The following is a 25,267-nucleotide window of genomic DNA, read 5'->3' as shown; positions in this document are numbered from 1 at the left end:
ACCGGCATATGGCTCCCAGGGGAACCAGGGTGGAGTATGCATCTCAGTCAGCGAGCAGCTTCTATCCGAGGTTGTGGACTCTGGCATTCTGGTCCAGGGTCGTGCGCAGTGGATCATCCTTCGGGTTGGGGAAGACCGCATTGGCTTCCTCAACTTCTACGCCCCTAATGGGGCGACCGGGAGAGCCGAGTTCTGGAGCACCATTAGGCAGTCCCTCCCCTTGGCAGACCACTGGTGCCTCGGAGGGGATTGCAACATGCTGGAGGATGCAGAGGACAGGATGGGGGGCAGCCAGGAGACCATTCATGGGCCGGAGGTCGCTGCCTGGGAGGAACTAGTGCTACAGGTGAGAGGCCAGGATCCGTGGACTCTCCCGGAGTTTGGCAGGTTGCAGGGGAGTCTATCTTTCTCGCGCTCGGATAGACGGGCCACAGGAGTTAACCTTTCCCGCATCGACAGGTTTTACATTGATGAGTGGGCCTGTGATAGAGGTGGCACAGTGGGCATACTTGCAGGCTCCTCGTTCTCCGACCACTTTCCAGTGCTTCTCCAGATCGAGGACCCCACGAGAGGAGAGCAGGGCCAGAGCGTCCGGATTCGAGATTGTCTCATAGAGGAGCCCGAGATTGCGATCAGAGTTGAGCAGGTCTGGCAGGAGCTGCAGTTCAGGAGAGGATCGGCAGCCAGCGATCTTGCCAGTGGCTTGCAGGAGATCAGCCAGTTGCTCAGACAGGCTGCCTTGGACCGGCTGGAGACCTTCAGAGAGCAGGAGAGGAGCCTACGGAGGAGTCTAGCGTCCCTCCAGAGACTCCAGGAGAGGGATCCTACGAGCCCTTGGATCTCAGAGCAGATGGAGTCAGCTCACACTGAGATCAGATCCATCGAGGAGAGGAGAGTGGAGTTCCGATTCCATGCTCGGGCTTCTTTTTGGACACAGGCTGGAGACAGAGTGACTCGAGATTTCTTTGAGGCGACAGGGCCTCGCTTCAGACGAGAGGGTCTCAGGCGTCTTCGGCAGGCTGATGGCCAGGTTGTGGTGGATCCCCCCAGGGTTCGGGCTATAGCCACAGATTTTTACAGGGATCTTCTCTCTGCTAAGCCAGCAGATGACAGGGTGAGAGAGGCTCGGGAGGCAGTCTGGAGCTTCACGAGACCGGTTGTGCCGGCCCATTTGCAGCACTCCCTTCTCTCCCCCTTCTCGGATACGGAACTGGAGGAGGCTCTTCAGGCATTACCTCGGGGCAAATGCCCAGGAGAGGACGGTCTTTCGGTGGCTTTCTTCCAGAGGTACTGGGGCCTCTTACATAGGGGCTTCAGATTGGCATTCCAGGAGATTATGGAGTCAGGAGTCATGCCGGACAGCATGGCAGAGGGGCTGATCCACTTGATCCCCAAAGAGGGAGGAGACAGACTGGAGATTAGACAGTGGAGACCGATCACCTTGCTAGGCACGGCCTACAAGGTCCTAGCTAAGGCGATCAGCAGGCGGCTTCAGCCTCACCTTCCGGACATCATCCACTCCACGCAGAGAGACTTCATCCAGGATAGGAGCATTCTGGATAACATTTTCTCTTTCTGGGAGGCTACGGCTCTGGCTAGATTTCGACAGGAGGATCTGGCAGTGCTCCTTCTCGACTTCGAGAAGGCATATGATCGGGTGGACTGGGCCTTCTTGGAAGGCACTATGGAGAGGATGGGCTTCCCCCCTCAGTGGATCCGTGGGGTCTCTGCACTCTACACATCGGCTCATAGCCAGGTGCTGATACAGGGCGTGCGCGGAGAGAGGTTCCAGCTCTCGCGCTCGGTGCGGCAGGGGTGCCCCTTGGCGCCCTTTCTTTTTCTTTTTGTGGCGGAGGCCATGAGCACTTTTTTGACGGCACAGGATACAGGCTTGCGGGGCCTCCAGCTTCCCATCCGCACCTCGGAGGAGCTCCTAGACTCGGAGTTTGCGGATGACACTGCTGTCTATCTTCAGGGAGGTGAGGAGAACCTCCGCCGCTTCGCCTTAGCCATGGACAGGTTTTGCAGAGCTTCGGGCGCTTTGATCAACTGGCACAAGTCGTGTGGGTTGTGGGTCAGCTCTATGCCCCCCCCGACTTGGAGGCCAGTTGACGGTTTTCAGTGGCTGCCCCCCGGCACTACAGTGCGTTATTTGGGATGCTATGTGGGCATTGACATATCTCCGGAGCAGCAGATAGCCCCTCTTCTTCTGAGCATTCGGAAGAAGCTTCTGTATTGGAGTACCGCTCGTTTATCTCTGGCTGGCCGAGTAGTTGTGGCCAACCAGGTTCTGCTTGCTACTATGTGGTACATCACTTCTTGCTGGGCCTTCTCTCGGGCGTGCATTGGCCAGGTGCAGAGGCTCATCAGGAACTTTCTTTGGTCCGGTGGCGACGGGCGGCCCGCCAGGGCCAAGGTGGCATGGGCGGTGATCACTCAGCCGAGGGAGAGAGGCGGCCTGGGCATTGTTGATCCTATTTGCCAAAGCCGAGCATTGCTTGGCAAGTTGGTAGTTCGTGGCCTCCTGCCAGGCGCTGAGCCGTGGAAGGAGTTTCTTGTTTCCAGGATGCTCAGCCGCACCCCTTCTCTTAGCGGCCCCTGGACCCCCAGCATCAGGTGGATCTTTACAGAGCAGCGATCCAGAGGAGTGGGCCTTGGCTTCGAGGAGCGTTTTGCAGCTAGCCTTCTGAGGGCCTGGGCGCATCTGAGGCCGTCACTCTTCCAGACTCCCCCGGGCACCGATGAGGAGCGCCTGAGGCAGCCTTTGATCTGGAACCCCTTGATTCGTCTCCCCAGTGGCCATATGGTTGGATCGCGGTCTCACGTGTCGTGGGGCCCGCTGAGCTCTGGCCCAGCCCAGTCCCTAGACGACTGGATAGGTTTTCAGCAGTTGCCTCTAGAGGCTCAGGAGAGGAGACTCAGTGGGATGAGGGGCAGAGAGTTGATGAGACAGGACATTGAGGCGGCCATTCCCCGGGAGTGGCGGACCCCAGTACAGGACCCTCCACCTCCACAGTGGATGGGTGTCTTTACTCAGCATGAGATTCTTCTAGCGGTCTGCGGCACAGCGGAGAGAGTCGCCCCACTCACTTTCGAGGTGGGAGAGGGTGGCCAGCTTCAGAGGACACGACTAGATTTGGATGGGCTCCAGGGATGTATTCTTCAGAGGGTGCGGGTGGTCGGCTTTCATCAGAGACAGTGGCATGTAGACCCCTCACCGGCCTCGATAGGGGAGGACTGTTCTTGGAGATTATGGGCTTGGGACAGCAGGCCTCTTATTCGCCTTCAGTGGGATCCAGGTGAGTGGTTTTGGCGAGATCCCTACTTGGCCCCTACCAGCCCAGGCATCCCCTTTTTTCAGTACACAGCGAGGCTGGGGCGGCGGATTCAGAGACACAAGATAGCGAGCACCCCGGCGGCGGCCGAGCATTGGCGGCGACAGGGGCTCTCCCCTGCCTTTCTTAGGGACTTCTGGCAGCGCCTTTGGGCCAGCTTCCGGCCCCGGAAGGTGACGCTGTTTCTCTGGCTCACTGCGCACAGAGGACTGGCTGTGGGGGCTTGGCTAGCTTTCGGCAGTCACCCAGCGTCCTGCCCTCGGTGCGGCCATGCACAGGAGTCGCAGCGGCACTACTTATGGGATTGCCCTCAGGCACAGCAGGTCTGGCAGCGCACTCTCAGGATGGTTTTTGCAGGCTCACCAGGTGAGATGCTGGTGACGTGGGGTGCGGTGGCTTGGGCCACGGACAGCGGCCCGGCCCTTGGATATGAGGACGTCCCTGGCAGTGCGACCATCCAGGTCTCTGACAGGGCGATGGCGGTGGTTCCGACGCCAGACTTCTCTTCGGTAGCCCCTCAGGAGGGGGTCGGGCACAGATGGGAGTTGATCAGCAGCATGACGGCTTGGCACATTTGGAGAGCCCGATGCAGGGAGGCCATTGACCGCCAGGCGACTCCACCGGCGGAGGTCATACAGGCCCTCTGGGTGGACATCATTCACACCTTGAGAGGACACTGGGGGAAACTCCAGGGCGACTCGGATCGCATGAGAGGGCGCCGCAAGGCTTTCCTCCGCACTTGGCAGCCTTGCCCTTTCCTCACCGCGAGGGGCGAGGACGTCACTTGGCACTACAGGCCTCCAGTTTGGCTTTTCTCACCTCCCACATGTACTACTAGGTAGCCCCCCCCAGAGAGCGGCCAGCCACGGGGGTGGAGCTCAGGAGTTCACTGTGTTTTTTTATCCCTCCTTGCGAGGTGAGCTTTGTAGCCTTATGGCGTTTTCTCATTAACTAATAGAAGGATCTTTTTTCCGGAAAAAAAAAAAACTAACCTTTGATTAAAGTTTAATAATACTTAAAGCAACTATTGCATGGAAACATTAGTATTTTTCCCCACGTGGGTGGTGAACAACTACCCTCTCTCCATCGCCTGCTGCCCATGTGTTGTATTCTGCTCTATACCCGCCTCCAACCTGTACCTGTGTGTTGTACCTGCTGAACCCACCTCCAGCTACTGCCCGTGTGTTGTACCTGCACCCATGTGCTGTACTTGCCCTATACAAGCTTGCAGCTGCTGTACGATTGATGTACCTGCACCCATGTGCTGTACCTGCCCTGTACTTGCCTACAGATTGCACTTGTACCTGTTGTACTATATTGAACCTGTTGTACCAAATCTGTTCCTGCTGTACCAAACTATACTTGATGTACCAGCCTGTACCAGATTATACCAGCCTGTACTAGATTGTACCTTGCTGTACCTGATTGAACTTCTTGTACCAAGACCTATACTTATTGTACTAGATGGACCTGACTGCATGGTGTTAGGAATTCATCTCCATTGACTCCTGCTACAAGTAATACCAGGTGCCTTGTATTTCTTATTTGTGTAAAATTAAAATTTGCTAAATTAAGTTCAAAGATTTCTTTAAGTTTTGTGCAGAGCAGGAACAAAGCATGTTTATGCTAACGATGCTCAGGAAGCTTTCCTAGTTTGGTTAGTTTTTCCCTGAGTACCGCGCCCTCAGAATTTCTAAGAGTCAATGAAGGTTAGAAACACTAGGGAATCCGGGAGCAAAGCTTAGCTAGGAGAACTAGGCAATGTTCCCTCCACGGTGTATCCCGTTGCCTGTGCTAGTACGGGCGTGCCTATTGGTGCACGGTCCCGGAAGACCAATGAAAGACAGGTGTGCACCCAGTGAAGGTGGGAGTGTGCCTGTGACTTGGGACTTCTTCGATTGTCCAGACTTCTTCGACAAGTACCCAATTGTTTGAGTTGTATTCACTCCATGTGAGGAGAAATCTGGCCTATTGGCCCGTGACACTCGTACATATAAATTCTCCAAGAAATACAAATGTATTGAGGGAGGGGACGACCCTTTCCAACCCAGTGTTGGTGTCAAGTGTTATTGGTCATTTTTAGTTTTAATGTTGCTAATAATGTCCATTGTTGGTATTAGTTAAGTGTTCTAAACATATGTATTTTGTCTTCCGATTTGTAGGCCTCTTGTAGGGAGCGGTTACAAGAAGTCCCACTTTGACTCCTTCATACAACTTCTCTCGTCTAAGTATCTCCAAGACGACTCTAAGATGTTGTATGTGCTCTTCAAATGAGCTATTGTAAATGAGTATGTCATCCAAGAAGACAACAATCCACTTTCCCAAATATGGACGAAATAAATCATTCATCATCTACTGAAAAGTAGCAAGAGCATTGGTCAACCCAAAAGGCAGGACCAAAAACTCAGACTGGACATAGCACATCCGAAACACAATCTTAGGCACGTCCTCAAGTTTAATTCTTATTTGATGATAGCCTCCTAATCGTAGTTCAATCTTGGTGAAATACTTAGCACCCTGAAAACGATATACAAGTCATCCATCCTCGGCAAAGGATAAATGTTCTTGACAGTGAGTTTGTTCAAACCTTTGTAATCTACATAGAGGCACATGCTACCATCTTTATTCCGTGTGACAGAAGAACGGGAACGGCCCATGGAGACTTACTAGATTGAAGAAAACCTTTGTTACAATAATCTTGCAATTGCCTTGCAATTTCATCATCCTCTTTTTGCCTAAACCGATAAGGCTGCCAAGAGACAGGATAACAACTAGGCAATAACTCAATCACATGATCAACACCCCTCTCAAGTGGCAGATCATTTGGTAACTCACTCAGAAATACATCACGAGACTCTTTTAAAATATCAACCAAAATTTGTTGTTCTTTAGAAACGTCACTTCTTGAGATAGAATTACATTCACAAGCAGATGATCTTAATAAAATTTCAACATTGAAAAGATCATGAAAACAACAAAATATATCCTCAACAGAAGCCTGAGTAGAGTTTACATCACAAAATCCACGAGGGACATCACCTCGAATTACATACAATTCAGCATCATGAATAAATGAGAGCCTATGAGACTGATATCTAACATCATCATTGTCACATGCACTCTACACTCAGTGCATGGTGACAAGATGGCTCATCATCAGCAGTGCAACAGTTGTACATTATTAGAACCCAGTAGGATGATAATTGTCGTATGCCGTGACCCCATTGTACATCCTCGGTCCAGGATAAGTCAGGCACGAGCTACGTAGGTCATTCCTCAGCCTTAGCGGGTCAGTCAGTCAGTCAAGTCCCTTAACCCACTTGGAGAGAATCATTCATGCATGTAGAGTCAGTAGAAGCCTTAGGGTTTGCATCAGAAAGCACTCTACATTCTGCATAATATGCATTTATATGCCTGTGCATCATTTAGAACATCCCAAAAGCCTTAGGGAATTTACTAGGATTTATCTGGTATTTTTTTCATATTTTATAGTATTTATTTAGCATTTATTGTCATTTATAAATATAAACTTTATTAAATGACCAGCCAACTTGACCAACCTCTAGTTAGTATAAATAGGCTTGCATAGGGCTTAGTTTCTCATTCAGTCTTCAGTGTGCTAAGAGCTTTCCTCCTCAGCCCTAGGAGTTCCCTTGCCTTCAGCACTAGACTAGTCTCATCCAGCCCTTGGAGTGCTTGAGTTAGCTTCAGCCAACCTTGGTTCTCCAACGCATGCAATTCAGCAGTCCCTACAGCCATAAGCGCATCAGATCAGCCCCAAATCAGCATAAGACACCTGCGTTTTCTGCATATGAACAGCCGCCTGCAGTTCAGTCCATTGCAACCTGCGTTTACCGATCTTCAGCCCTTCAAACTGTCCAGCAGCAGCCCTGTAGCTTGCGTTTCAGCCCAGCATCAATCCTACGCCAGAAAACAGCTCTACAGCCCTGCGTTTGCAGATTTCCAGCAGTTCTTCCATGCGTTTTTCAGTCCTACATCAGTTTACATCAGTAACCAGCCTTCAGTACATCATCCAAGCATACACCAGCCCTCTGGTGACGGTAACCAAGCATTCATAAGCATTTACAGCATTCTAACATAGCTTAGAACAGTCCACCATCTCCTTTTCTCAGCCTCAGGTGTGCATCCCTTCCTCATGCCCTTGGGAAGAGTGCATAGGCTCGAGATCAGTTCATCGAGGTGTTTCTACAGCCGTGTACAGTTCAGCCAGGCTTCCGATCCTCCGAGATCTTGCGTTTGGCTTATCTACAGTCCACCGTCATTCTCTCTAAAGAAATAAGGCAAATACTATGTCATTATCGGGATAGGGGGCCCTTCAGTGGGTAATTCGGGACCCAATCTAGTGTACAGTTCTCATATCTCTCTCTCATATCTCTTTAAAGTTTAAAGTATTAAAGTGGATTGCTAAACTCACAAAACTCAGGATACAAAAGACGGTGTGAGCATTTGTGTGACAGGATCTTCCAATACAAAGACTTCTGCTACATATCACAATCATGGTCTCGTTCTTATCAAAAAACCAAGACCTTCCCAAGATTACATCCACCTTGTCAAGGTTCATGACATGGAAGTCCAAAGCCTACCGGTAGTCCTGAATCTAGACTTCTAACCTCAGCACCATTCGATCCCACACTTCCACGTTGATACCCCTGGCAAGATTGACCACATAACAATGATCACTTGCCACTGTGGGTAGCCGAAAAGTGTCTCCACCTACATGAAGAAATAAAATTGTGAAGAGCCATTGTCAAATAGAATCCGCACCCAATGGCCGCCTATAGATCCCTTAGCTCGGGGGAGATCATGCAGACCAAAGGTAGACTCACTAATCTGACACCCTTGGCTACTACTATCTAGATGACACCAAACGTGAAGAAATAAAATTGTGAGTGGAGCCGTTATCAAATAGAACCAGCACCCGATGGCCACCTATAGATCCCTCGGCTCGGAGGAGATCATGCGGACCAAAGTTAAGACTCACTAATGTGACACCCTCGGCTACTACTATCCAGATGATAAATTTCAATAGAAGAGTTCAAAGAAATACCTTGTAGTTCCGTAATGTGTACCGAGGTCTTACCCTCCGAAGAGAACGTCTTTGGAAAATCCCTGTAGTGATGACCGGCCTGGTTGCACTCGAAGCACAATTTATCCTTCTACACCTTCACCACCTAGGAGCATTTTTTGGAGTAGATACAACTCACTGAGGTCAACTTTCAGCCCACGCTTCAAGCATGCATACTTTTATGAGCTTGTTACGAGAGAGAGAGAGAGAGAGAGAGAGAGAGCAAAATCTTGGGTGTGAGGAGGCAAGAGAGAAAGAGAGAGAGAGCATGCCTCGCGTGAGGTCTTGTACTTGCTCAGTTGAAGGTGTGGAAGAGCAGGAAGTTGCCTGTCTAGCACGTAGAAGCCCTCTCTCTCCATTGATGATGTGGCACGATGATGTGGCATTGATGACGTGGTAGTTGGGTAGAGGTGCCTGACAACAGTACTACTGACTGACTAGGCGCATTGGTGCATATATATATATATATATATATATATATATATATATGTGGGTAGCCAAATTGTCATATTCATCTGTTTTCCTCAGTGTTGGACTTCACAGAGCATTTCTTTGTAGGCGAAGTGCTAGCCAGGGGTGTACACTTCTTTCTTGTACATAATACAGAGCAATAGTTGAGGACTCTTGTGTGTGCAAGACTGCCGCACTCTTCTTTCTATCTCTAGAAACTCCTAGCAGGCGCACTACACGGGTGACTCGCCATCTGAAAAAAGCATGTGTATGGGGCATTTTGGGCAACATTGACCATTAGTAGCCTTTATGCTAAAAAGAAAGCTGAAAAGTTGGTGCCCAGTTATTTTAGGGCTATACTTGTTATTTTGGGTCTTTGCTTGCTTTTTTGGGGTCTCACACACACACACTTCTCTCCACCCCCCCCCTCTCTCTCTCTCTCTCTCTCTCTCTCTCAAACACCGACACACACCCCTCTCTTTCTCTCACACACACACGCAAACAATTCTTTCTCTCTCTCTAATTACTTTGATTAGTTTAAAATCTAATTAGTATTTAGATTTTAATTTGTGTCTAATTATTATTTACAATCTAATTAGTGTTTGATTAGTTTAGTTTAATTTGTACTTAATTAGTTTAGTTTAGAGTTATCTAGTTTAAAATTAGAATATGGATACGAATTAATCCTAATTTTATGGACTAGGCAAAGCGATGGACCCGTACCATGGAACCTGCACTATCCAACTCTGCCTGTCGGATGCTAACTGATGTTTGGCTTTGCCCTTCATACTTGTAGGTGTGTCACAGTGCTCATGCGTGCAGGCCATCCTAGCCTTGCTGTCCGCCCTGTAAACAGGAACATGTGGGCCTGGATTGTGTACCCATGTGTCATAGTTAGCCCCATACCATGTGTCTCAACAGTCAGCGCTAAATGGCAGTTTTTGACACGCTGCAGTTCTCAACCGCGCTGTATCTTCTGTAAACCAGTCCCACGTTTACATGTGGAAGCTCTGGAGTCTTCTTTTAGCCCTAAACACCATCATAAAACATGCTGATGTAAAATGTAAGCAAATGATAGAGAAGAGAGGGAGAGATGGCTGAGTATTCAGTATATTCTAATGTACAAAAAGGTAGTACAATCTTGCAGCCATAGGCTGTCTTCTTCAAAAGGTAGATACCCTAATCTATGCCTAGTCTATGAGTCAGCCCTTGGCTGGACTGAATCAGTGAAAACGATGAGCAAAGTCGCCTTTTATAGGCCTTGGAAAATACCAGTGAACTGGCCAACTGTTGGTCGGCCACGTCCTGGACAAACACCTATTGAATTGCTGCAGCCGACTGGTCCTAAACCCTGTATGCGCTAGCCGACAGCTCTTCCATGTCCTTCACCAATCATTCCCTGCCCACAACAGCAACACATGTTCTTATCTGGTTGTTTATTTGTTGCCCCTTCAGGATTAGTCCTGTGATAGCCCTGCACATGTCTTGCACATGACATCCCCCTCTGCTAAACTTGATGTCGGGATTCCAAATTCTATCCTTCGATGACTATCATCATCCCATTGTCTATTCACGGAGTCCCAACCGGTCATCCTTCCTTTCCTAGCAACCTTTTCACTGAAAAAGCCTGCCCAGTCTCCAAATCCACTCTGATGAGATCTGTGCATCTATTCCATCCTGTCTCCTTTCCATTCCTGCCCTGTCCCTGAACACTTTCTTTGGTCTTCTTTCCTGAGTATTTTGAGTATGGCACTCTCACTCCACCCCTTGGAGGATCATGCTCCTCTGGAACCATTGCCTGAAAGCCTTTCCTGGTGTGCCCCAAGTGGCACCCGACTCACAGGACTACCATTCCCCTTGGGCCTCGTGGAACACCACCAACCAACCTCTTGGGAATTTCTTCCATGTTTTGTGTTCCTTTCCTTGGGCCTCGTACCTGTGCACTTTCCTGTACCTTTTAGCCTTGCTAAGCCTGATGCTGAAACAATGTTGCCCGGTCCCACACCACCACAAGATCAAGACACGGGTGATGGTTTCATCCATGCACGATGTAGTAAGGGCAGGTGGGACATGGGCAGCAACAATATCTCAGAATGCTCTGATACCAATGCTACATGTGGAAGCTCTAGGAGTCTTTTTTCAGCCCTAAACACCGTGGAACATGCTGATGCAAAACACAAGCAGATGATAGAGAAGAGAGGGAGAGATAGCTGAGTATTCAGTATATTCTAATGTACAAAAAGGTAGTACAATCTTGTAACCATAGGCTGTCTTCTTGAAAAGGTAGATACCCTAATCTATGCCTAGTCTATGACTCAGCCCTTGGCTGAACTGAATCAGTGAAAACGATGAGCATTTCCAACCAACTCATGGCCATCAACCATACTCTCAACCAGCTCCACCTCACGGCGCTATTTTCATGATTTATGTAATTTTGCCCCTTGCCATTTGAGCCCAACGTTTCTTGTTCTATACCTACATTGAGAGTGTGATTGTGGACCACAAAAGAAAAAAAGAGCAATCTTGAAGTTACCAATACCTCAAAACTCATACAAAAGAATTTATGTGCAAGCCCTAACACATCTAGATAGCCCGGTGGATCATCGACACCAGACCCATAATCGATTATGGGTATACCTGGACAATTGACTTTATACGCATGATGGCCCACATCTATAGGCAGATTCTATACACATTGATTATCCGTGACTGGGCGAAATTCTAACAAATTAGTATAAATCATCTTACAGAGGATCAGCACTTATCACCTGAACATAGAAACAGGGAAAAAAAAAAGGAGAGAGAGAGAGAGAGAGACAAGAAAAACCTTGGCGGGAGTATGGGGTAGTCCTGCCAATTGCATGGCTTCCACGTCCAGGGAGTCTATTCGGGGTACAGCCCTTTTGAGTGTCTGCCTAAACTCCCCTTCTAGAAACATCCTGGCTCCATCACTTGCGGTTGAAGAGCGCCTGTCTTCACTGCTGCTGATGATTGACCCTCTCTCTTCATCAAGCTCCCGAGGACCCACCAATGGAGTGTACGAGCTTCCTTCCCCAATCTGATGAGAATCTTCCATGGTTTCTCGAAGCCCAATTTTTCCAAAGAAACAGTTCAATCGACTGATTTAAGCTTCCTGCCTTGCATTATCAAATCGCCCACATCCCGCGATGAGAGAAATTTACACGAAAATAGGGTTTTCCTATAGCCTAAAAGCTCTGCTCATCGTTTCAACTGCATCAAGCGATCGCCTGCATCCCGCGATGAGTGAAATTTACAAGAAAACAGGCTTTCTCCATAGCCTAAATAATTTGAGCTGCATCAAGAGGCCTGCAAATACCCAAACAGTAGAGTAGAAAATCTCAATGTTGGGACTTAGATTCAGGTACCCAAAAGTAGAAATGCACCGCCCACTTTGGATAAGCACGTGGTAAGGAAACATGCGAAGGAGCGCTTGAGGCTTGAGCCAGCGACTGGATTCACGACAAAGCTATATTTGTGAATACGGAAAAAGCGATGCACACGGTGTTAGATCGCACGAAAACAAACCGATCCAGCAAAAGGGGCAGCAGAGAGACACCTAACAGATACTGTATTGTAGAAAGTACTGTCTTGGACTGGCATGGAACCACTCTCCAAGTAATATATTCAAAGGTGGGTTTCTTTTCAAGGTTAAAATGGGCTTTCAAGCCTACTACCATAGCCTTCTAACCACTATCGAGTCGAGTCGAGTCAGTAGCCCATTAAACTTTTGCAAAGAAACATTACCCTCGAGATGCTGTCCAAGGTGTAGATCTGCTCTGGAGGATGGGAATCATAATTTCTGGGCTTGCCTTGCTATTAAAAGTTTTTGGTTCAAGCTAGGGAGATGGGTGGCTAGGTCATTGAGAATTCTGGGATTCTGGAGGACTGGGTGTTGGGAAGGGGGGGTGTACATTTGTGAATCCCACCTTAGTTTACACGCCTCTGACTCTTTACTCTAAAGTAGTGTTGGCTAAGTGGTGCCTTGATTTAACATTTATCAAGTTCGAATTTCAAAAATGGGCCGTCCATGTTTTTAATCAATAAAAAACTTGTGTACAAGAATATTATGTGACTTGTATGATAATTTTGCCTATTTTATGGACAAATAGAAGGGAACATGTATGTTACTTCAAATACATTCTTGAACAATGCACCAAACTCCCAAGTGCATCTAGGCTATGGAGTAACAGACACATCATATGAAAATTTTATAGCCATTGCTTTTACACCCTTGCACCATTTCAAAATAAAAGTCTACTCCAATGAGTGTGTCTGATTAGTTGTTGTGCCTTACAAGTTGCAACTTTATCCCTTGGATGAGCAACACCCCTCGGCACACAATGCTAGATCCCCAACTAGGGTATTTCCTTGTGTAGCCAACTCAACAAAAATATGAGGAGTTCCATAGCACAACAAAATATGAGGAGTTCCATAGCACAACAAAATATTTAACAATAAAGATGTATGGAGCAAAATCTTTGCTTTAGGTGTCAACTCCCTTAGTGCTTGTTCAGTGTACTTAAAAATTGGTATATGTGTATGAATAGCTTTAGAGATTTTCTAATTGTACATGTGTTGTACATCACACACAACAAAGTTTCCCATCACAGTAACATGTAGGTTGGAAAAGGGTTATGAGTAAGAAGCCCTAGTCAACATCGCAATTAAAGGTACTCTTCATGTGTGTAAGAACCCACACATGAATACCACCTTTTAGTATCCCCCCCCATTATTTTGACGATAAGTGCAACAAGCAAGTTTCTTGTGTGTAACCACCACAAACATTGTCGCAAGCTTTCCTTCATAAAATTGAAGCATGAACATCCTAATTATTTTATAAATGAAGCATGAAAATCCTTAGGGGATACATGAAGCATGAACATCCTTGGGACATACATGAAGGATTCCTCACATGCTTTCCACATCCTTCCCTACACTTTGTGCCACATCCATGCTTTCCCACATCCTAGACTACACTTTATACCACATTTTGCTAATGTCCATGTTCACCTGTAGGACAAATTTGTTTGTTTTCAATGCTACACTATAAATTATGGTGCAAAGATTTATAGAGTCTATCTCCCATGATGTTTGGATATTTATCTATTTATTTTATACTTCAAAGAGAAGTACTTAGTACCTTGAGCTTTAAGAGAAGTAACTATCGACCTTCCCTTTATGGAAGGTAAACACTTTAAGTTGTGATGGTACAATTATGATTGCCCCTTTGTTCTAGATCTTTAAAGTGTGGAGGTGGGCTAAAGTTGGGGGTCCCCATTCTTAATTATTATATGTTTGAAGATACATGCAATCATCTATTACAAGTGGTGCTTGCTTCGTGAAGTAATTCATAAACCATTTCACCTCAAATTTGAAGCATGATAATATAGGCCAAACCAGTACTACATGTGAGGTTGATAAACTTTAATTGTTGAAAGTTTAGCTCTTTAGATAGTTGAAGGCCCTTGTCTCTCAAACCATACCTCAAATCAAGGAGCTTCAAAAAGCAAAAGTGTACAACTTTTTACGCTTTAAATAACTTGCAAGCTTTGTGATCATGGTAGGGATGAAAATGATGTTGTTTCCCCCATCATTCATCACCAAGCTTGTAGTTGTGTAGAGTTCAAAAAATCATATACTTATGCTCACTAATCTAAGAAATTGTTCAAGAAATATGGATCTTTAAATATTGAAGGCCAACATGGAGAAAGATGGTAAAGATGTATAGAGAGAGGGAAGGAGAGGTGATAGATAGATTTATCTAGAGCCTACAAGAGGTCAAAATATGGGCTATGTATTGTAAAGCATAAACCATAATAGGTCCTTTGACCTGATTTTAAAACATGGAATATTACAAAAACATATTATATATTTATAGTCATATCTCATCCATTTGCATCTCTTGTGTGTGTGTGTGTGTGTGTGTGTGTATGCGTGTGTGTGTTTGTAGAGAGAGAGACAGAGAGAGAGAGCGATGGAGAGAGAGCGAGAGAGAGACAGAGAGAGAGCGACAAAGAGAGAGCGACGGAGAGGGAGAGCTAAAACAAACTGATCTGGCAAATGGGGCAGTAGAGACAGGGAAGGGCGTGAAATTCATGCCTCCTTGTCAAAAAATATTCTCGAGCCTAAGCTCTAGAGTTAAACCCAAGCCCAAGAACATCTAGCAAAGAAAGCTGCTCAAAACTGACAACTCTCCTCGACTCCCCAAACCGAGCCGCAAAAAAAAAAGGGTCTATGGTTGGATTGTGCGATTATGTAATTGTATGTGTGCAATGCAATCTTGTCTGAATATCCCTCCCACTGATAGGCTCAATGTTTATGCACAAGACATATGTGTATTAAACAGAGATAATCATCTTCACAAGACACAATCAAGACAAAATGTGTATATCAATGCTAATATATTTATGTCACCACATATAAAATATTTTCATTGCACACTTTGACAGCAAATAATCTTTGTTTGAATGTGTTTTTATTAGCATAAGAGAGTGTTACAATTTATAAACAATGGTATTGAACAAAAGAAATATCTTATCTCTAGCTTTCTTGGTCAGTCTGAAGATTCGCAAGCACTTTCTGCTCGTTGATCTTTTTAGTCATATGTGCCATGCTCGTTTACTGTGTCTTCTTTTGGAGTTGATGTGGAAGGTAGTGGAGTCCTTCTCTTGCCGTGTAAGGTGATGTTGCTTTTTTTTTAAATGTCCTAAAGGTGGCTATCCCTCTTGATAGCGAGTCTCTCTCTTTTTTTTCTCTCTTTGTGTGCATAGGCGATAGGCCTTCTTTTTTATGTCTAGAAAACTGCCCTTTTGGGCAAGGTTTTTTTAAATAAAAAATAATTACTGCTCCTTTGCTTCGCTTACGTGCAAGCATTTTTTTTTTGGCAAGCATAGCATAGGGTAGGTTCTCACACCACAAAGCAAGGATGCAAGCCGCCCTCAGAAGCTCTTCTCGTGGGCTGTCGTAGCCCTCTCCACAAAAGGTCCCTTCACTCGCCACCTCTTTTTGAAATCGATCTTTCAAAATACTTGGGCCACCCACTTTTTTTTTTCTTTGGCTAAAGTTTATTTCTTTTTTGTGCCGTCTTATCCAAGGGTTGCCTTCTCTTCTTTCTTCATGGTTCTTTTGTTTTCATGGTTGACGAGCCCTGGCCACTTCTCACATGGTTCATCGATTTTCCTTCATATTACTATCTGGTGCTTGTTTTGGCGTTGTTGTCCATGTACAACCTTTTTGACTACCTTGGATTGCACGTGACAAGCCATTAATCCATATAACTTTTCAAGTGATTTGTACTACCTTGTGCTCTTGTTGCATTGTTGATCCACAAAACTTGTCAAAATAGCTCCTCAAGGCCAACCAAGTGAGATCATCAATGGTGTGAGATAAATATTATGCGAGATGCACATAACGGTAGTAAATGGCCACGTGCGGACACAAAACACATGGATGCATGCGATGCTCACATAATAACATGCTCCCGAGGCTCCAAAAAAAATGCAACACTCCTTACCTAACACATAGTAGAAAGTACATGTCTTGGATTGGCATGCAACTAAGTACTTGGCCTTCAACTTCAATCCTAATTTTCATAGGTGAGTTTCTTTTTTAGGTTAAAATGGGCTTTGCACCCTATTGTAGCCGTCAAATTTCAACACCCAATGGAGTCGAGTTAGTAGTCCATAAAAAAATACCCTTAGCACATTATGTAGAAGCGAGGCACTTAGCCCCTTCACATCACACGTCCAAGAGTGTTCCTAGCACTCTTGGACATGTGAGTGTTGCTAGCACTCTTAAACATGTGAGTGATCCTAGCACTCATCGAGGTGCCCCTTCTTCACAAGTGGCAAACAAGTTAAAATATTTATTATAATCATCTTTTGGTGCCCCAAGTGATACACAACTTAATTGATAAAGGTACATAGTTAAAATCTTGATACCCTTAAAATTTTGTGAAACAAGTGGTGTTCGGCTTAAACATGACATACGAGTTTTGGTGTTTGCGCGTCTATGACTAAACGTGGTAGGATTACGCTATATGTAGACTTTGTAAAGTCAAAATTCAGTGCACAACTCTTCATAGCAAGTCATGCAAGGTGGGATGGTGTCAGAGCAAAAATTTGTGAATCCCATCTTAGTTTACACACCTCCAACTCTTGACTCTACAGGAGTGTTAGCTAAGTGGTGCCTTGATTTAACATTTGTCAAGTTAGAATTTCGTAATGGGCTATTTGGGTTTTCAATCAAGAAAAAACATGTGTATAAGAATATTATCTGATTTGTATGGAAATTTGGCCTATTTTATGGAAAATTGGAAGGGAAAATGTATATTACTTCAAAATACATTTTTGAACACTACTCCAAACTCCCAAGTGCGTCTAGGCTATGGAGTAATAGGCACATCATATAAAAAATTTATAGCCATTGGTTTTACACCCTTATAATATTTCAAAATGAAAGTCTACTACAATGAGTGTGTTTGATTGGTTGCTACACCCTACAAGTTGCAACTTTATCCCTTGGATGACAAGACCCCTTGACACGCAATACTAGGTCCCCATATTTCCTTGTGTAGCCAACTCAACAAAAATATGAGGAGTTCCATAGCACAACAAGATATTTAACAATACACACATATAGAGAAAAAACTTTGCTTTAGGTGTCAACATCCTTTGTGCTTGTTGGGTGTGATTATAAATTGGTGTGTGTGAATAGCTTTGGAGCTTTTCTAATTGTACATGTGGTGTACATCGCACACACAACAAAGTTTCCCATCACTCCAACATGTAGTTTGGGAAAGGGTTATGAGTAAGATGCCCTAGTTAACATGGCAATTGAAAGTGCTCTTTATGTGTGTAAGGAGTACCCATTCATGAATACCACCTTCTAGTATCCCCCATTTACTGAGCTTAAGTGCGAAAAGCAAATTTTTTCTGTGCAGCCACCACAACCATTGCCACATGCTTTCCTTCAAAAAAAATTGATGTGTTAACATCTTAATTATTTTTAAAAATAAAGCATGAACTTCCTTAGGGCATACATGGAGGATCTCTCACATCCTTCCCTACACTTTATACCACATCCATGCTTTCCCACATCCTTGCTACACTTTATACTGCATCCATGCTTTCTCACATCCTTGCCTACACTTTATACCACATCCATGCTTTCCCACATCCTTGCCTACACTTTATACCACATCACGCTAATGTCTATGTTCTAGTAGGACTCCTAATAAGAATGATTATACTTATGGAATGGGGTCTTTGTCAAGACGATTCCTAAACTTCTCCTTTGACCTTAGAATGAGAGTGAGATGATTGAAATGAGAAGAAAAGGGTTTTGGGGAAGGGATATAAGGATAAATTTCTTTGTTTTGCAATGCTACACTATAAGTGTAAAGATTTGGGGAAGGGATATAAGGATAAATTTCTTTGTTTTGCAATGCTACACTATAAGTGTGGTGTAAAGATTTGTAGAGACTATCTTGCATGATGTATCGATATTTATTTATTTATTTTAAACTTCAAAGAGAATTAGTTGCTACCTTGAGCTTTAAGAGAAGTAACTATCAAGTTTTCCATTATGGAAGGTAAACACTTTAAGTTGTGATGGTACACTTATAATTGCCTCTTTGCTTCAAGAGCATTAAAGTGTGGAGGTAGGGTGAAATTGGGTCCTCATTCTTAATTATTATACGATTGACGATACTTGCATTCATCTATTCCTTCATGAAGAAATTCATAGACTGTTGCACCACAAATTTTTTTAAACCTTAAAGAATGATAATATAGGTATCATGGTTACTATATGTGAGGTTGATAAACTCTAATGATTTAAAGTTTGCCTCTTTAGATAGTTGAAGGCCCTTACCTTTCAAACCATAGCTCAAATCAAGGAGCTTCAAAAAGAAAAAGTGTATAGTCTTTTAAACTCTACACAACTTTTGCAAGCTTTGTTTTCATGGTAGGCATGAAAATGATATTGTACCCCCATTATTCATCAATAGCCTTCTTGTAGTTGTCTGGAGTTCATAAAATCATACACTTCTGCTTCTTAATCTAAGAAATTATTCAAGAAATATGAATCTTTAAATATTGGAGACCAACATGGAGAGAGATGGTAAAAGATGTATAGAGAGAGGGAAGGAGAGGTGATAGATATATTTATCTATTTATTTCAAAATCCATGTGAGGTCAAGATATGGGCTATGTGCTATAAAGCATAGATCGTGACAGGTCCTCTGTCCTCATTTCAAAACATGGAACATTTAAAAAAACCCGCTATATATTTATGGTCTTATCTCCTCTATTTGCATCTCTTGTGCGTGCGTGCGCACGTGTGTGTGTGTGTGTGTGCACGCGCGCACGCGCGCGCATGTGTGTGTGTGTGTGTGTGTGTGATTGTGTGTGTGTGTGTGTGTGTGTGTGTGTGTGTGTGTGTGTGTGTGTGTGAGAGAGAGAGAGAGAGAGAGAGAGAGAGAGAGAGAGAGAGAGAGAGAGAGAGAGAGAGAGAGAGAGAGAGCTAAAACAAACCAATTCGGCAAATGGGGCAGTAAAGACAAGGAGGGGGGGTAAAATACATGCCTCCTTACCTAACACATACTTGAAAGTAGCTATCTTGGTACTTGGCCTTCAACCTTGACCCTCTAAGTGATTCCTAATTTTCATAGGTGGGCTTTTTTTAGGGGCTAAAATGGACTTTAAACTCTATTGTAGCCTTTGAATTTTAACACCCAGTGGAGTTAAGTTAGTAGTCCATTAAAAAACAACCTTGACACATTATGTAGTAGGCGAGGCACTTAGCCCCGTCAGAAGTGTCCTCCAACAACTTAAGCCCTCCACATCAGATGTCCAAGAGTGTTCCTCGCACTCATATAGAGGTGGTGTCTGCCCCTGCTTCACAAGGGGTAAACAAGTTTAAAATGGTTATTACAATCATCTTATGGTGGGCCAACTGATTATAGTACACACTTGATTGATAAAGGTACATGGTTAAAATCTTTAAACATGACATACGAGCTTTGGTGCTTGCATGTCTGTGATTAAATGTGGTAGGATTTTGCTATGTGTGGGGTTTGGGAAATCAAAATTTAGTGGACAACTCTTGATAGCAAGTCATGCAAGGTGGGATGGTGTATCCGAGAAAACATTGGTGAATCCCACATTAGTTTACGCTTCTCCGACTCTTGACTCTAGAGAAGAGTTAGCTAAGTGGTGTCTTGATTCAACATTTGTCAAGTTGGAATTTCAAAATTGGGCCATTCAGGTTTTGAATCAGAAAAAACTTACGTACAAGAATATTATATGATTTGTATGGAATTGTTAGAAATATGGCTTATGTACTCATGAGGTTTATCACATGGAACAAGCATGGCCATAACTTAAGCTAGAGATTAAGATTAATTGAAATTAAGCATAATGTCAACATAATGATAACATGAGAGTGGAGAATAAGGGTGTACCCTTTCATTAGATAGAAACCTTTGAATAGGTAGGAGTACAAAAGATTAGGAAGATATTAAGTACTAATCTCTTCCTTGATTAAGTGCTAATCTCCACCTAGATTCTCCTAGAACTGAGCACCATCAAAATGAGCACCAAAATCATAGATAAAACCTTTAAATAGATAAGGGTACAAAAGATTAGGAAGAGATTAAGTGCTAAAACCTTTAAAACATTTAAAAAAACAAAAGTACATAGATTAGGAAGAGATTAAGTGCCAATCCCCATCTAGATTCTCTTAGAATTGAGCACCATCAAAATTAGCACCAAAAGCAAAGATGTGGGTGCCATCTAGAGTCACCAACCACTTGCTGTAGGTGTCTCCTTTCTAGCTGATACATGAACCCAAAATAACATATTATGATAGTCTAGTATTGGCCTAAAAACATTAAACCTTTGCCATTTAGGCCCATGTCACATGAATGATATTTTGGTGTGTTATTTTAAAACCCTCCCTCAACAAAATATCCATGACTTTGATGACGACAATCCTAGTCCTATTTACTGTTATAGACAATGGCATATTTCTAACGTGGGTGATTGGATGAGTCGTATCATCCCCTGTTTCAACAAAGCCTAGCTTTTTAGGATTTTTCATATCCTTGAACCACTCGCCTTGACTGGTCATATGGTTTGAAGCACCTGAATCCATATACCATACATCGTCATTGCATGCAGATACATCATTTTTTCTAACACAGCATTAAGCACATGTCCCATAACAAACAATCTTTCATTGTCCTCATTACTTCGGCTAGAGGACGCATAATTATGTTGTTGTACTTTTCCACTTCTCATGTCATTTTGCTTCTTATAGCAATCTGCTTGCACATGCCCATATTTGCCACAATAAAAATGGCATCATGTATCATTTTGCTGCCTCTGCCAATTTCCACAACCTCTTTCACTCCTTCTGCCCTCTGAACTAGCCTCTTCCACGTGTGTGTTGTTGTGATTCATTTTGCTGCCTTTGCCAATTTTCACGACCTCTTTGCCTCCCCCTGCCTTTGAACTAGCATATTCCACCTATGTGTCATTGTTGTGATTCATGGGACTATTGTTGCTGACCATAATTTTGATTACATGTTCTGCCCACCACCTTGGCCACAACATCAACCTCTACCTAAGTTGTAATCATAACTAGAGTCTAGCGTCTATCATCATAACTAGAATTGTAAACTACCTTGAGTAAGACCTACGAATGGTAAGGTGAAGTATCTTGTAGATGTACTTCACGTTTCAAATATTACAAAGAATCTTGTTTCTATTGGCCAGATGATCGAGCAGGGTGGGTTTACAGATACGCCTTAACCCTGATGGTTATTATGTCGAAGACTTTAAAGATAAGTGTAGTTGGTTGCAAAAGGCAATAGAATGGGCAGAATGTTTACACTATATGTAAATATGCCTGAAGTGAAAGTTACAATGTTTGCACAGGGTTCAAGAGTTGTTGCATATACATACATTTTGCATAAGAGAATTGGGCATGTAAATGTGCAAAGAATGAAGTCTATGTAGACTAAAGAAATTGTGATAGGACTGCCTAAGTTTAAGGTTGATGGTATGCAAAAACTGCGTGAAGCATGTCAATTTGGAAAGTAGACAAAGTATGTATTTCCACATGATAAAAATGTGAGCAGGAATGTACTAGACGTTGTGCATTTAGAAGTATGGGGTCCTACAAAAACTACATCGATGGGTGGCTGTAGGTATTATGTAACATTCATTGATGACCACACTGTTATGGGGCTACCACACCTCCAAGAGGGAACTTGATGCATTCACCTAAGGGAAGAGCAATAGAACACAACTATCATAGGGCACTTACCAATGCTTCGAACTTATGTCCCTTGAGGCCTCCAAGCTCACTTGAGAAGCTCCAATCCTCCAAGCTCCACCTCCATGATGTCACCGTAGAGTCGCTCGCACAATCACATAAGGCAATCACTCTCTCTCACTCTTCTACACAAGCATGCAACATACAAGCATAGAAGAGGAACAAGTGCTAGAATGCTCTCTCTCAAGACACAAACAAGAGCTCTCAAAAGCACAAAGGGGGATTGTGTCCATTCATTATGAGAAAATGCCTTATATACAATTGGCCCTTATTCACACTTGGGCACCCAAAACTTACTTAACTAAGACCTTGGGTGGCCAATATCTCATAATGTACAACTTTTATAGTGCCTTTGCATGACACTTATTAATGTCCTCTGGAGGAGCAAATTTGTTAATCTAAAATGGGATTAACATCCACCCCTACCTGATGTAGGTTCTGTCCCCAGAACCTGTTACGGAGGTCGAAAGACCTAGTCGCCGAACTCGGTAGAAGTTACGACGTGATTGAAGCTTTTTTAGGGTTCTTCGGAATGCTGAGTGTGATCTTCAGAAGCCGGTGTCGACCATGTCCTCGAATGTAACATGCATATAGGCAGGAAGACACCTTAGGCGATGATAATACAACATCATGCCTCTGTTAGACGATCCTTGATTCACGTCAAACTACAGCTACTCAGCATCATACCGTTCCTTGGGTTGATCGATCAGGACCACGAGCAACTTTAAGAATCGAACATTGGCCACTATTTGTCGGGTCTGGGATACGGCACCATGCCTATATCCAATTTAGCATCTGCTTCCTTTGTTCTTTTATGTCTGTAAATGTGGCTGGCATGAAGATGGGGAAGTTATAACAGACATGTGAATCCCGCTGCTTGCCATCTTGAAACTCCAAAGGTGTCCATATTCTCTTTAGTGGCATGTACAAGGGATCAACTCGTTGAGTTGGTGGCGCACACATATATTCATGGCTGTATTTTGGGATTGTGAGGAACTCCTTTCTCCAGTCTGGTTGTATGCCAAAGTCTTCTAGCTTGGGGTTCACATCATCTATGATAATTGTTGTATACCCCCCTCTTGTGTGGATTGGGTGAGCCTTCCTCCACCGATGGAAGCAATAACTGATCATAAATGTCACCATCTTGATTTCCAACCGGTCAGCCAGTTGTGGATTTGCTAACTTGGTGTGTCGTGCCACGTTAGACCATAAAGTGCCCTCTCCAGCCAAAGGTAGCAGTTCTTCTAATTTTGGGCGAGGTGCTTGGAGAGGGTATGGTATATAAGGTTTCTTTGTTGGTGTGACATCTGAGAGTATGCCTTTGGTAAAATCCACCGAGTTGGTTCAAATGGTGTTATTTGCATTAACACCTTGAACATCAGTTTTGGCTTTAGCAGTGGATTATCAGCTCTTATGAATCCTTCATACTTTGCACCAAACAAGGACTCTAGAATAGTATCATCAGTAGTGGTACCTCCTCTCGGGGGCGAGAGTGTTAGTGGGGAATTCTAAAGGTTGAGAAGGGAAAGTAGAAAAAATACAGTCTGCTTGAGACTTGTCAGTAGGCGGAGCATTAGGATACGGATTAAGTAATTTACTGTGGCTACATTAGAATACATGGGGCAAGTAGGGTTAGATGATGAACTTGAAGTCTCTTCCTGACCATGGCCAGAACTTGGGGGTGGGTGGCTAGGTTTGTGTAGTTTCATAAAGTCTTGAAGCTCAGTTATATCCTCAGGACTTATGTTAGGATATTCAATGTGTTTTATCAAAAGTGTAAAGGACATTTGTTAACATTGCCTCTAGATGCTTGTAGATGTTATGATAGAGTTTTAGAATACCAAAATGGTGATATAAAGAAGATTCACATAGGTTTAAGTGCTGGTGAGTATTGTATACTTCTAGCCACCCATGGCTTATGATCCATTGATAACTCTGGGTTACAACCTCGTAGTTAGCCGGTGTGTCAAGAATATCATCTAGAACAAATAGGTCTAATTTGTCGACGTTGTTGTCTAGGATTTCAAAGTTCTGGAGCACCCGACACCAACTACGAAGGTTTAGCACAATTGGGTGCAAGGGATAAAAGTAAATATCATGAAGTAAATATCATGAGGATTAGTTAATACTACGTCTCCCCGAAAAATTTCCATAATGATAGTGGGATCAACATTACGTTTGGTATTTTGCTTAATGAGTGTTAGTTCTCCTAGGCTTAGGTCCTCAGACAGGTTTATATCATATTGAAGCAATGAGAGGGTTAGTGTAGACAAAAAGAGAGTAAGAGTTTGAGAAGGGGCCCAAGGAGTTACTGGCAGAGCTGACCTATCTCCGAGCCTCACTCAAGGAGGAGGCGCATCTCATCTATTGGTTCTTATCGTTGACTTCGTTCTTGGATGGCCAGTTGACGTTCTTGGATGGCCAGTTAACGTTCCAATTCTTGGATACGGGAGTCCTTCGTGCTAAGGAGGTTTGATATAGCTATTTCTCTAACCATCCTGGAAGCATCTAGCTCCTCGAAGTGCCTTGTTGCTTCTTCTTGTGCTCGTCTAGCGGTAGCCTCTCTTCCTTGTGCGTTAGTGATTCTTTGAAGTCTTTCTACATCCAATTTTTGAATGTCTTAAAGCTCTTGGGTGACTTGCGCCATTGCTTCTTGGTGTGCATCATTCTCTGCTGCTGATGGTGTCATTAAGCGCTCTAATCTTCTCTACATTGGCTTTGTTGTTTTGTTCTCTTTCTTGTTGTTGCAAGTGGGTCACTTTGTTTTCTACTTCCTTTAGAGTTAAGGATAGTGTTTGGATCTGGCCTTGTACCTCTCCTTCCTTGGCTAGGGAAGTGTGCTTGAGCTCCTCTACCTACTGACATGGATAGTTGCTAGCTCTTGGTTATGGGTGATTTCCTTCTGAAGTTGTTCTTTATCCTGCTCTAGCTGCACTTTCAAATCCATATTCTCATTAATTCTTTGCACAATAGTTTGGCTGAGAACCAAATTATTATTTTCCAACGCTTGGTACCTGGCTTCCTGGTCCTCGGT

The 25,267-nt window shown here is 44.1% G+C and overlaps 1 protein-coding gene across 1 annotated transcript in view; it reads right to left on the bottom strand.

Annotated features, from left to right (window-relative positions):
• The window catches only part of LOC147627714 (putative potassium transporter 12), a 121,929-nt gene extending 109,374 nt beyond the window's left edge, over nt 1–12,555 (bottom strand). The window contains exon 1 of the mRNA XM_086814667.1: nt 11,699–12,555. Within this exon, the coding sequence (XP_086670793.1) occupies nt 11,699–11,947 (249 nt within the window). The 5' untranslated portion in view covers nt 11,948–12,555. The remainder of the gene's footprint in view (nt 1–11,698) is intronic.
• Between the last annotated feature and the right edge of the window lie 12,712 nt (nt 12,556–25,267).

The sequence above is a fragment of the Cibotium barometz genome, chromosome 20 (genome assembly GCF_041138505.1).
Source record: "Cibotium barometz isolate CiBa-2024 chromosome 20, ASM4113850v1, whole genome shotgun sequence".
In the NCBI taxonomy this organism is placed as follows: Eukaryota; Viridiplantae; Streptophyta; class Polypodiopsida; order Cyatheales; family Cibotiaceae; genus Cibotium; species Cibotium barometz.
Note: the sequence above shows the minus strand (reverse complement) of the source record. Positions and strands in the feature narration are given on the sequence as shown.